Here is a 14,182-nt window from a genome sequence, read left to right as displayed (position 1 = left end):
ACAGAAATGTGGCTTGCGACAATGTAGCTGTCAGGGAATAGTTGGTTGCGAAAGTTGAGTCAGAGTGCCACAGTTTCCTTGGGATTATACCATTCTGTGCTGGGCAGGGTTGTTCTCTGCTACACAAGAAAAGATCAGCTTAATGATATAAATAGGGATTAATGATCCCTATTTACCACCTATACACGAGTGTTCATAGTAAAGGATGGACGATATGTGCAGGGTATTAACATATGCTGCTGTCAGTATTTATTGCCTTTGTACCGCTGCCTTTACACAATTGATCTGCATATACACAGGGCCTGGCACATGACAAAACTTTTATCTTACACTGGTGTGCTTGGATGGCGTGCCCAGTGCACTTCAAGATGCACACTTCCTCTCTGCTTTTTGGAAAGGCCTCTGCAAAGTCGAACTATACAGGAGAGATGAGAAAAATCTCCAGAGGTGCACTGTGCAGGAGTGTAAACAGCACATCAGAGTTCAGCTTTCTACTAATTTAGGACAATCCAGCACAGTGGCCTAGTGGTTAGCACTTCTGCCTCACAGCACTGGGGTCATGAGTTCAATTCCCGACCATGGCCTTATCTGTGTGGAGTTTGTATGTTCTCCCCGTATTTGCGTGGGTTTCCTCCCACACTCCAAAAACATACTGGTAGGTTAATTGGCTGCTATCAAAATTGACCCTAGTCTCTCCCTCTCTGTCTGTCTGTTTCCCTCTCTGTATGTGTCTATAAAAAAAAACAGGCAGTATTTAACTTATGTGCAAAACAAAATACTAATTTGCACCCCTTGCATTGTAACATGGTTTTGTCCAGGAGACTGAAATAAGAAGTTTTTCAAGTTAGGATCCTTAATGAATCAGGCCCCTAGTTATCATTTATTGAGTACATTCTACAAAATAACAGCTAGAATCTGATTGGTTGCTATAGGCCACATCTCCACTTTTTAAACCTGCAGTGTAGAAAATATACCCCATACTCTCTTTATAATCAGTGATCCTCATTTATAGCTTTTCATTTTACAATTCTATTCCTTTAATTTTCACGGCTTGGAATGGAAATAAAGAAAAGCTGAAAGTACGACTATAAAATCAGTGTAAGTGCCACAGATTCATGCAATTGAAAGGGGTAAATGAGTAATATCTACAGACTTACATCTGTTCTACAGTCTCAGTGTTTTCTGAGTGAGAGTTGTCGATTCTCTTTTAAAGTGGGCTCTACTGTGCTACGATGAAAGTTTCACATTAATAGAACTGTCCTGCGCTGTATGGGGTTTTTTTTTCTTTTTTTAAGCAATTCGTTTAGTTAGTAGTTTTAAAACTGATTTGTTACTGGACTGGGCAGTTTTGACATGCAGTATAGATAATATTGTTTATTTCCTCTTTAAAATGCACATTCTTCTAAAGGTTGGTTCAGCCTACAGAAATCTGCCTACACAGTGGAGACAGACATGTTGTAGACTTTATTAGACTGTAGCCTATCAATTCTCTAGGAACCGGTGATGTCAAAAACATCCAAAAACATACTGGTAGGTTAATTGGTTACTGACAAAAATTAACACTGGTCTGTCTGTGTGTGTGATAGGGAATTTAGACTGGAAGCTCCAATGAGGCACGGGGACTGATGTGAATAACAAATATTCTCTGTACAGCGCTGCAGAATTGGTGGCGCTATGTAAATATACGGTGATGATGATAGGTGCATTTTTAACGTGAAGCTGCGTTGGAGTCATGTTAAGTTACTACTGGCACAAGGGGAATGTGACACTGAGCTGTGTAGTTAGTGATGTGATTGAATGACTTAAAGCTGCACTACCATCTGCTAGCCTTGAGGGCTGCCATTGTACCTGGTGTCCCTCCTGCTCTTAGTTCCCGGATGAAAACTGGGGTGTTGTGGGATGTGTGGCAGGGTGGATCGAGAAGACCAATCGCAAGCCACAGTTGAGCGATTGTGACTTGTGATTTTTGTCCACCTACTCACACTATCCACACACACACACACCATCGTATGAGGGCAAACTGTAATGGTTTTAGCGATTCTGTGTTGCAGAATAGCAGGAGCTCCAGGAAAAGAAACTCAGCATGGGAAGCCCTGGCTAGGGGTAGAAGAAGGTTAGTAAAATGTATTGAGTAGGTGGTAGTGCAGCTTTAAAGTAAAGTCTTAATATGCATCCAAGAGTAGGTGCAAGGGAAATATTTATCAAGTTTGTATTTAAAAAGCATAGTTTGCTGTTTTGCATCATTATGAGTTATATGTGGGAGAAAAGTTTCAAAGTAAATATTACAAATATTGTTCTAGATCTGCAACTGTGAACTTTTTCAGGTTTGTAATTTCTCTTCTTAACCACTTCATGACTGCAGGGTTCTTGCCCCTTTGTGACCAGACCAAATTTCACATTTTGCGATTAGTTTTCTCAGGTGTAGGAATCACAAATAAGAACCCAAGAACAAAGGTGTATATTTTTGTTTTCCTTTTTGGCACCACTACAGTACACAGGTACAACAAACTTGGGTGCACAGGTTCTTAGTTTGGGAGAAAGGATGAGGTGGAATAAGGATTAGACAGACCAATATTGATGGGTTGGCTCTATTGTGGGGCATTTTGGGTGAAGGTCAATCTGTGAGTCACGTGCAGTTTTCAGCAGTGTCTCAAGCAGTATGTGATCTGGTCTGTTTGAGGATAAAGAGGGCAAGGAATGAGCAAAAATTTATGTTTATGCTTCTTTTCTTTTTTTTTTTATTGACCAAAAAAACTTTAATGTTTTGTTGTTTTTTATTATTTACAAATTGGGCATACCCTAGCATAAGGACAAGCTGCTATTAGACCCAGTTTACTCTGGATACAATAGGATTACTGGCAGAACAGACAGGACCTCTCCTAACACACAGAAAACAGTTAGTACTTGGTAAGACTAGGGCCTGCGGAATAGGCCATACTTGCCAACTCTCCCGGAATGTCCGGGAGACTCCCGAAATTCGGGTCGGTCTCACGGACTCCCAGGAGAGCTGGCAAGTCTCCCGCATCCCGCAATTCGCGGTAAGGCATTTTTGTCACGGGGGATGGGGCCAAAATGACGCGCCCCACCCTCTAGGCACGCCCCTCTCCCGGACAGACCTTGCCAGAAGTCGACAAGTATGGAATAGGCTCTAAACTGCTCTACGCTTCTTGCCCTCTTCCTTTGCATCATGCTTCTTGATACAGTTTGCAAACTACAGAATAAAGTAATTAATTATACGATTGCACAGGAAAGTACATCTCCCTGTCCTCTTCATCCCCAAAACAATATTTTTATATGGTTGGGTAATATTTTCAAAATTATTCAACTTGAGTCAATGCCCCACCTCAAATTTTCCGATATGAAAGAGCGTAAACACATCTCCTTTGTGGTTATTTTTATATATAGCATATATGATTTTTTTTTTGTCCTCATCCAACTCCTAAAAATGCAAATTTGATGCCCTATTCAGGACTGCTGGTGAGCAAAACTATCTGGACTTCATACTTGACTGACTAGTGATGTCTGTTCTCATGTTACACAATTCACAAAAGCGTCATGCAACCCAGATTTGTATAATCGCAGAACCAATGGGAAGTCTGCATTGTAACACAGCAGTTTGTACTAGTTGATTCTTAATGCCTTAGGGGGAGGAGGAGGAGAAGATACTTAAGCAGCCGTGTGATTCATGAAGGGAAATAGTCTTTACTAGTCAAAGCTATAATATCCGTAATTATTATTATTATTTATTTATGGATTGCCACCATATTATGTAAAGCTTTACAGAGTATATTTGTCATTCACATCAGTCCTTGCCCCATTGGAGATTAGAGTCTAAGGCAGGGGTAGGCAACCTGCGGCTCTCCAGGTGTTGTGAAACTACAAGTCCCAGCATGCTTTGCCAGTAGATAACCAGCAGATAGGTGGCAAGGCATGCTGGGATTTGTAGTTTCACAACACCTGGAGAGCCACAGGTTCCCTACCCCTGGTCTAAGGGGTATATTTACTAAATTGCGGGTGTGAAAAAGTGGAGATGTTGCCTATGGCAACCAATAAGATTCTCGCTGTCACTCTGTAGAATGTACGAAATGAATAACTAGAATCTGATTGGTTGCTATAGGCAACATCTCCACTTTTTCACAACCGCAGTTTAGTAAATATATCGCTAAATACCCTAACACAGAAGCATGCTGCCCCCTGTAATGGTTGTGAGGATGGGAAAATCTGTTAAACTTCGGCTATACACTGCAGTGAAGCTGAAAGGAATGCGCCATTAAGTGGAAGATGCACATCTCTCCTGAATAGATCATTATCACCCAACATTGCCTCCTACTTGTACATGTTCATGAAACAAACAACAGTGAACGTTATAATATTTTTCCTAATAATGTTTTTATATTAATAGGCAGAATTTACAAAAGATCACGTAGAATTGGCTTGTTATAAAACTATTCAAATAAAATGCTTACAGTATTGTCACTTAACAAATAAAAATAACAATACATTGAAAAAGCATTCCTTAATATCTAAATGAGAACAGCATAAACATTTCATTTAATACGCCAAAAAAGTAATTAAGAGGTATAGGTCATAGAAAATTTGTATACAACGTTGGACTGTTAAGAATGACCTTCAATTAGGAACAATTTAAGTCTCAAAGTAATATCACAAGGAGTCTTCCATAAGGATCTTCAGGATTAAAAAGTTCTTTAGTCCAAAGAGCTAATGGTGTGCTCTTAATAAGAGCAATGACAAACCAATCCAAGATAAAGGTCCAAACCCGCATGGTAAACCAGTCAATTAATTATGGTTTTACATAAGAGCTCAAAATAATGTATAGCAAGTGGCCACTATCTGCTACCTCTCCACTCCTTCTTGAATCCAGTGCCGGGTGGCCATTAAAAAGCCTTTTCGTCGATAAACGTCCATCGTCGATTCTGAATTCATAAGTCTCTTCTTCACCTTACGCGTTTCATTACACTGAGTGAATTTTTCAGTCATCTAAAAATGTGAATTTGAGAAACTAACGGTATTGTAACAGAAGGTGTATGCAAATAGATGTATATTAGTAGTCCTAAGTTTACTTAATTGTTCCTCATGAACATTGGTTTAGCTCAAAAAATGGCTGCCTCCACTGTGTGTAGAAGAGAGGTGCTCTTTAAACATTTATTATGGCGCTTACTTCTTTTTCCTTGCTTTGAATAAACACCTATAAATTATTACTTATTTTTATCAATCTAATCGGTCACCGAACTGTGTAACAGAAACTGGATTGTTATGAGATAATTTATAGTAGTTGTACATTACTCGTTGCTGTTTGTAGCAGGTATTTATTCCCATTTATACTGCTTTGTTTTTGTTTTCATTATGTGTCTGTAAATTGTATTGGATGAGGTCGTGAAATGGGAATCCTGTAGAAGGTTTCTGTAGAGACCCAGAGGACAGCTTTGGGAGTATTTATGGGTGAGGATGGAAATAAAGGTTGGACTCACATTATGGAGAGACTTTTAGGCAATACTTTATGGGAAAGCAACAAAGGGATTGACAGAGTTTATTTTGAGGAGGGAAATAGTCTTGTCAATGTCATGCCTTACGTTAGGTGGTTGCAATAGTCAAGTGTGGATCAGGAGGTTGGTGGAATTTTGTGTGAGTTATACCGCTTTCATACTGCCGCCCCGGCAATATCCCGGGTTTTTCAAGCCGGGTTTTTGCCGGGGCTCGGAGCGTCCCAGCTCAGAAACACCATTTATACTGCACCTCGGACACGGGAATTTCCCGGGTTGACCCCATTCATACTGCACAAGTCTGTGCCCTGGCAATTTGTGGGAGTCATCACCAGAGCAGTTTTCATTGGCTGAAAAATGGTGATGTCATTGAAAGGTGACTGGTTTTTTGACACATAAAGATGATGCAAAAGTGGGTGGCTGTTAATACACACTTTTTCAGTGAAATAAAAGCAATTTTCTCCAACAAACTCCGATTCTGCTTCAGCTTGATCTGCACTCCACCATCCACCATTTTTCCTAAACTCCTTGTTGAATCTTCCACAGGCTCCCACCGATGACATCATCCTCCAGAGACAGGCAGACAGCTAATCAGCTTGTTTTCTGTGCAACCCGGGTCCATAGTGCATAATGCAGGCAACCCGGATCCGACCCGGGAATTACCCCTCGATAAATCCCGGGTTGAAGACCCGGGTTTTTAGACCCGGGATTTTTGACTTGTACCATTCATACTGCACCAAGACCCGGGTCGTTTGAGCTCGCCCCGGCAAAAACCCGGGATTTTGGTGCAGTATGAATGGGGTATAAAGGATGCATTTTAGAGATGTTGTATCAGTCAAAAGAAGCATGACTTAGAGATTGACTGAATGTGAATGATAAAGAGAGTTCAGAGTCTGAGGTGACACAGAGACAATTAACTGTGGTAGGAGGTAGAATGATATTTCTTTAACAGTGAATAGAACTATCAGACAGAAGTTTGGAAGGTGATGAAGAGAATGTAATCAGTTCAGTTTTTCAATATTTAACTTTAAATTAGACCTCCGTGAGCAGTTGGCTGAAAGACCGTTTGAGGCTAATACAGAGGGTGTGAGTTGGTGTGGAGAAGAAAATCTAGGTATCATCTGCATACAAGTGATATAGAAACCAATATGTAGATCTCTGTTTACAAAGAGTGCTGGTGTAAATAGAGAACAGTAGTGGGCTGAGGGGATGAGGTTTCATTGAAAGACCCACTGGTCAAGTATGATGGAAACCACGAAAGGGTAGTGCCATTCATGCCAAGGTTTCAAATGCAGACTATAGATCCAAGAGGAGTTGAGAGGACAGATTCACCATTTGATTGTGCTGCAGGAAGGTCATTAGCTACTAGAGAGCTATTCAGTTGAATACATTGGAGTTTGAAAGGCAGATTGAAGGGGGGTCTAATAGAGAGTAAGAGAGGAGCAAAATGCTCAGCCAATTGTAAACAAAATACGCTAGTAGTTATGAGGCAGATGGGGTCAGTTACTAAATGGCTGATGGGTTAAGTAGCTCTCTTGGGTATGCTCATTGCGTTCTTGAAGATAGAGGGGAAAATACCTGTGGAGAGTGATAAAGATTGATTTGTCCAAGGCAGGTAACTGTCATAGTGATTCATGTAATCTAATAGAGAATTAAAATGTCCAATAAAATTTTATCCAAACCTACTCCTCCTCCAACTAGGTGAGCAGCGTGGGCCTTGCCCTTTGAGCCCCCAACCCTTTACCCAATATTTGTTCCAGACATCTCTCAGCTCAGTGTTTTCTCTGGTATCTAACAAGATACATGGACTTCCTCTTCACGCTCCCTGACTCCTAGAATGGTGGCTGCTTGGCTGGAGGTAGGATAGAGACTCTGTTACCATGTGAAAATGTGCATAGTGCACAAAACACCCAATTCTTTCCTCTTTACTCCTTTTAAAATGTACTGGTAGATCCCTGACAATTGGGATGATACTTCGCACTCCTGTTGTACTTTTCACAATATGACGTGTGGACCAGGGTATTCAAACCTTGGCAGCTGTAAGAGTGGTCAGGACTACCTCATATAGACCTGTCCATCTGAGTTCCCAGAACAATTTCCTCCGGTTGACCCTCAAACACACCCAGTTGCCTGGCTAATGCAGCTTGGACCTGTGAATGGAAACTCTTAATACATTTAATTAAGGTTTTGCAAAATTTTAAAGTCAGTCAGTTGGCGTCAAGGCTGGATAGAGGTACATTAACACTTCATGTGGGCTACATCCAGTCTTGCTGTTGGTGATGGTCATGAGTGCATCAGCCAATTAAGACCTGTTGCTTCACAAATTTTTGCCATATTTTTTTTCAAGATGTTTTTCTTTCTTCCTGATCTGTGCTCCTTCGAACGTGCACTCAAAACTCACCTCTTCCTCAAAGCCTACCAACCATCTACTTAACCCCCATCTCCTCCCTTTGCTCGTCCTCCCTTCTCTCCTCTTGCCTCAACTGGCTCCTCTTGTGCCTGGTCTGTTTACCCTACCTTAGGATGTAAGCTTGTATGAGCAGGGCCCCCTCCCCTCCTGTCTCCTTACCCGTTCTTCCGCTCCGTCTTTACTGCATATGACTGGCCGGAGTTTCTGAAGTATTGGTACTTTTTGTTCATTGTTCTGTATGGTTTCACCCTGTATAGTCTACTGTTAGTACTGTGTGCGGCGCTGCGGATACCTTGTGGCGCCTAACAAATAAAGGATAATAATAATAAGGGCGATGTACGTTCAGGTTTATCCGTAACCCCTTACAATGGATGTTTTGGGAGTTGATGATCAAAAGTATTCCAAACCTTGGAATAACATCCTTGGAACAAATATTTGGGAAGAGTTGGGGCAGTCTGGTCCAGGTATACTGGCATCACAAATGGTGAATACAAACAGGAGTTGGCTGTCGGGGTGAAGAGGTATAAAAATAAAAGGGGAATGCAGGTCAACCATCATGAAATAAGTAGATGGTGTACAGGATTGTATAGTTGCTGGTTCAGGAACAGCAGGTATCACAGCTTTTGTTAACAACTCTTACCTAATTCTTTAAAGGAAGTAATGGCCTTATACAATAAAGATTACTGAGGAACCTTGGTTAGTAGCTTGTGATAATGCATATGCATTTTATCAGTTTGTGCAGTGAATATTCAACAAGGAGCAGATCTGAAGATACGTCTGTTGAATACAGGTGTAGATACGTTCTGCTCTGACAGTCAAGACACTGCAGGATACGTCCGATACAAACTCTATATGGACAAAAGCATTTGGCCACACCTGTTAATTATTGAAGGGTCAGTCCATGTCAAATGGTCCAGAATTGGTTGCTTTATCATTGTTTTTGTGTGTGTGATGATCCCTGTAAGTTAGTAGTTAGAAACCACCATTACTTTATTTATATTCACCATTTTTGTATCATGATATATAACATTTTTCACTGTTGTGCAAAATGTCACAATTTGTTTGTCAAATCTTTGAGTATATAGCTATACCCTAAAACAATTACAGCTCCGAAATTTTATTCCTTCCCACTGAAATAAAATCCAAAAAATTAACTTTTTTTAAAAATCTTACAATTAACTTGGGGCCCTATATTTGAGTCATAAGGAAAAGAGGTAGGGAAATAGTTATGACAAAAAATGTAGCTTGAAATGTGCTGAAAATAATGGATTTTATCCCAGTATCCCAGCTTTATATGACTTTTTTGAGCTGAGATATTGCATTTACCCCAAACTTCAGCAACAGTGAAAAATGTTATACGTCATGATACAAAAATGACTACCATGTGCATATGAATGTAAATAAAAATAAACTAATGGTGGTTTCTAACTACTAACTTACAGGGGTCATCACACACAAAATAATATTATTTTTTTTTTTTAAAGAAAAGGTCATGCACCCAGGACTGACCATTCCATATGGATTGGCCCTGAATTGAGGTGTTTCAATCAGACCCATTGCCAGAGGTGTATAAAATCAAGCACCTAGCCATGCAGTCTCCATTTGCAAACATTTGTGATACAAAATGGGTCGTTCTGAAGAGCTCGGTGACTTCAAGCGTGGTACTGTCATAGGATGCCACCTTTGCATTAAGACTTGTTCGTGGAATATCCAGCAGGGATGAAATTTCACGGTCAATTGTAAGTGATATTATTAGAAAGTGGAAGTGTTTAGGAACCACAGCAACTCTCTGCTGATTCCATAGCTGAAGTGTTGCGAACTTCCACTGGCATTAATGTAAGCACACACACTGTGTGGCGGGAGCTTAATGGAATGGGTTTCCATGGCCGAGCAGCGGCATGCAAGCCTCACAACACCAAGACCAATGCCAAGCATCGGATAGAATGGTGTAAAGCACACCGACACTGGACTGTGGAGCAGTGGAAACGTGGTCTGTAGAGTCAGATGGGCAGACAGATGGGCGAGTCTGGGTTTGGTGGATGCCAAGAGAACGTTACCTGCCTGACTGCAGTATGCTAACTGTGAAGGTTGGTGGAGGAGGGATAATGGTATGGGGCTGTTTTTCAGGGTTCGGGCTAGGCCCCTTATCTCCAGTGAAGGGCAATCTCAATGCTTCAGCATACCAAGTCATTTTGGACAATGCTATGCTTCCAACTTTCTGTCAACAGTTTGGGGAAGGCCCCTTTCTATTCCAGCATGACTGTGCCCCAGTGCACAAAGGAAGTACTACAAAGACATGGTTTGGTGTGGAAGAACTGGACTGGCCTGCACAGAGCCCTGACCTCAACTCCATCGAACACCTTTGGAATGAACTGGATGGAGATTGTGAGCCAGGCCTTCTCGTCCAACATCAGTGCCTGACCTCATAAATGCTCTTCAGAATGAATGGGCACAAATTCCCAAAGAAACACTCCAGCATCTTGCGGAAAGCCTTCCAAGAGGAGTGGAAACTGTTATCGCTGCAAAAGGGGGACCAACTCCATATTAAAGTATATGTATTTGAATACAATGTCATTACAGTCCCTAGTGTAATGGTCAAGCGTCCAAATACTTTTGTCCATATTTTCTACCTTAGGTCAGTAGAGTCATGGACTGTTTGTGGGCCATCTTGTTCTTGGTGAACCTGTCTTTGTGGGGGATTATGTTGTCCATCTGATGCCTCTCTTTGAGCCCTCTTTGTAATGGACTAGAAGAATTGGCATACCGTATATGAGATATTCCATTGAGTCTTCGATTTCCAGTAGAGTAGGAAGGGGAACGGAGGCTCCTCTTGCTGGAATATAAGGTACCTGAGCCATTGTGTCCTGTGTTACAGGGGCCCATTGTTCCATCAGTGGATTTTGGTTCTAAAAAGGAGGTGATACCAGATCTAAGAGGCCTAGGATCTTGTAGGTTGTAATGTAGTCAGAAATATTGACAATAAGATACAACTGTAAAGAGGGAGGAGATTTTGCCTGAGCCTCTAAGTTTATCGTAATTCCTTCCTAAAACTATTCTTGTCTCCCTTATGTGATGACTCTTATGTTTTCACTGTTCCTGTCTTTATGTAGCTTTATGACGACAATCAAAATAATCTTTCCATTGAGAAGCAACAATTCTGAGCCTCTTTTTCTCAGTGACTCCATAGAATGTTTGATCTGTCCATATGAAAGGTGCATTCTGAAGGAAATTGTAACTTTAATTCCAAATTTGTTCCTTTCTTCTAACTACTTGCAATCTCTAAACCATACTGTGTACACATGTGGGAGGCTTGTGTGCGTGGTGGCTGAAATTTATTTTTACTTCTCAATTTACTCCTGCAGTAATTACTGAAGGCACAGAAGGGATAAATCCACATCTCGCTAATTCTGCAAGAAATAGATGGGAAAGTAAAAGGAAAACTTGCAACATCGGACGCGTATCCAGGGGCATGCAAACATTCATGGTCTTTGGTCCCTTGGACTAACCCAAGCAGGGATAACTTGCTTTGGGACGTCACCATGGCTACATACAATTTCAGGTCCCTCTAATTAATTCACAATTGATGCAAAAACACAAGCTCCCAGCTCTCAGTATGTCATGTGATGGCAACCAGGAGAGAAGGAGGATGTCACAGTGCAGAGGGAATTCAGAGGGGCATTCCAGAACCTCTCATCACCACATCATGTGACTGTGGTTGACAATGGTCGTCCAGAATTGTATTTCATTAATAGCAGCCTGCAGAGCAAATAAAAGTAATTTGTGTAAAAAATATGGTGCTTTAACTTGACTATTTACAATATAATGATCCTGTACTGCTCTCTTAACAATCTCTTTGACAAATACATAATTTCTTACAGACACCAGTAGTGACCGTCTCCTCACATTTACAGAAATCCTTATGAAGGTCTAGCTGTTAAAAGCAACTTCCACATGAGGGTGAATATTGGGCCAACTGCAAAGGTTCCAGAAGAGGGTCCCCTGATGTTTAACTACCTGGGGTTTGGGGGTTAGATACAATTTGTATTGTAGACTAGAGTTACCCTATATATCATTATAACCTATGATTTCAGAATGGACCTGCCAGGTGTACTCTCACATTCCCATAATGTTCTGTGGTTACCCACTTATTGTTATTGTCTTTACATTCCACATCTGTTTTAGAAGGCATTGATTTAAATGTTCTCGTCTTAATGGCCCTAGGTAGATTTTTAAAGAGCAGCAAAAAACCAAAATTGAAGAAGAGACCCGCTCTGGTTGGTCTATATGGTATATACAGCGCCGCCATGTTTAATCCTTTGTTTGCATTTATAGAGGCAGGCAGGGAATAACTTCCTCAGATTGACAGATAAAGAAAAATATTAAATAGTCGACAACAAACAAAAAAGAGTGTGAAAAGTATTTCATGTAGACATATGTATAATCCCCATCAATGTGTATGGACCGTTTCCAGGCAATTTCAAAGACAGTAACACATGTTCACAAATGTAATCTGCCCACACGTACATATGGTTGATGAATAGAGAGGATTTACTGGCTAACATTCATGGTGGAACCACATCCGTCCATATTTATTAACCTTATATTAGCCTATTATTTATATAGCGACCGGAAACTCCCTAGCGCTTTACAATTGGACTTTTCAGTAGATAGAAAGAAGGTTGTCTGGTAATTGGGTTAAGAGGAGAATGCACTGGAGTTCATAAAACTCCGTCTCATGTTTTCATAGCTAAATCTCTGGTGAAGGGCCCGTAGATTGTAAGCTTGCGAGCAGGGTCCTCTTACCTCTGTCTGTATTACCCAGTATTGTTTTATTACTGTGATTGTTCCCATTTGTACAGCACTACGGGATTTGTTGGCGCTATATAAATAAATGTTGATGATGATGGGACACACGTTCTTACGGGTGTTAAACTCGTCAGATTATTTTAGTCCTGCAGATTGCAAACCCATTTTTAACACCTCAATAAAGGTTTTTTATATATATGTGTGTAAATATATATATATATTAATTATTTTGCCAGTCCCGATTGCAGCTGTAGCTCGTTGTATATTTCCACAGCTACATTTTAAAACTGATAATTATAATTCTAGAATTTATATAGTTATTTTATAGGGGTTTACAAGTGTCTAGAACTCTACCCAGGCAGCAAGGATCAATCACATCTACATATCCTTTTAAATGTAATGTTTCCTCTTTAAAAAAAAAAAAAGAACATGATTTTGTTTTTGTAAGCCTATTGCTTAATACAGACTTTCTGTAGAGAGTACAAATTTGTAACATGACTCAAATATGTATTTGACTTTTATATTGTTATTGAGTACATTGTACGTCGTATTGCATTTCACTGCATAGTAAATCATTGTTTCACAATTTCAATTTTTTTTTTTCCATACAGATAGAAAACGGAAACATGATTACACAACCTAAAGATGACGTGAGTAAGGAAGATACACAATAGAGTCCCTGGGAACTTTTTTTATTTCATTTACTTTTCAGGTGAGTTGTTTAATTTGAGCTGGAGGTGTTGTGATGTCATTGTGTTCTATGCACGGTCATGTGATCAAGCTGGTTTGTATTTGATTGTTTTTAGGTTTGCTGTTATTATCCACACCCTCTTTAGTGATGATACAGGTCTGGGAAATATGGATAAAAACACAGGAGATCAGCTTAATAGAGCGTACGAAGCGTTTCGCCAGGCATGCATCGATAAGGAGAACGTCAAAAAGGAGTTGCAGCAAAAGGTAAATGATCACGGGAATGTTGTCCGATTCTTTTTTTTTTTTTTTCTTTTTTTTTTTAAATGATAGTCCATTTATCTATTTTTATTTATTTTTACTTAAATGTGTATAATAGACTCAAGTGGTCTACTTTGTAAGTAGAATCTCCAGTCATCTCTGGGGCTGCTGCAGGATACAACGTAAGCCAGTTTCATAGCGTATCGTGCATGAAATCGCTCTATGCATGCTCAGAAAAGTGGGGGCACACGTACGCGCATGTGCAGGTTTGCATGATTCTGGCACTTACGCCCACTTGCACATGAGAGGCGGGATGGGGGAGAAAGGGGCGGTCTAACATGGGCCGAGTACAGTAAGGGTGTGTTTGCACAAGTTATCTAAAGTTGGGCAGGTGCAAATGCTGGATTATGATAACGATCACCATCAACTGAGAACCGTTTGTGGTAGGCTGTTTCCCAATGCTCCTTTAAAGCTGATGGGTGCTTTTTTATTTGCATGTGTATATATTTTCCTT

The 14,182-nt window shown here is 40.4% G+C and overlaps 1 protein-coding gene across 4 annotated transcripts in view; it reads left to right on the top strand.

The window, feature by feature from the left end:
- The window catches only part of TANK (TRAF family member associated NFKB activator), a 65,989-nt gene that overhangs the window by 28,945 nt on the left and 22,862 nt on the right, over positions 1-14,182 (top strand). For 3 of the 4 annotated variants that reach the window (XM_075180767.1, XM_075180769.1, XM_075180766.1), the window contains exons 2-3: positions 13,329-13,429; positions 13,524-13,674. In XM_075180767.1, the coding sequence (XP_075036868.1) occupies positions 13,576-13,674 (99 nt within the window). In that variant the 5' untranslated portion in view covers positions 13,329-13,429; positions 13,524-13,575. Of the gene's footprint in view, positions 1-11,273; positions 11,685-13,328; positions 13,430-13,523; positions 13,675-14,182 lie in introns of all 4 variants that reach the window. The other variant, XM_075180768.1, reaches the window with a different exon arrangement.

Source organism: Mixophyes fleayi, chromosome 7 (assembly GCF_038048845.1).
Source record: "Mixophyes fleayi isolate aMixFle1 chromosome 7, aMixFle1.hap1, whole genome shotgun sequence".
Classification (NCBI taxonomy): Eukaryota; Metazoa; Chordata; class Amphibia; order Anura; family Limnodynastidae; genus Mixophyes; species Mixophyes fleayi.
This window is presented reverse-complemented; position numbering and strand designations above follow the sequence as displayed.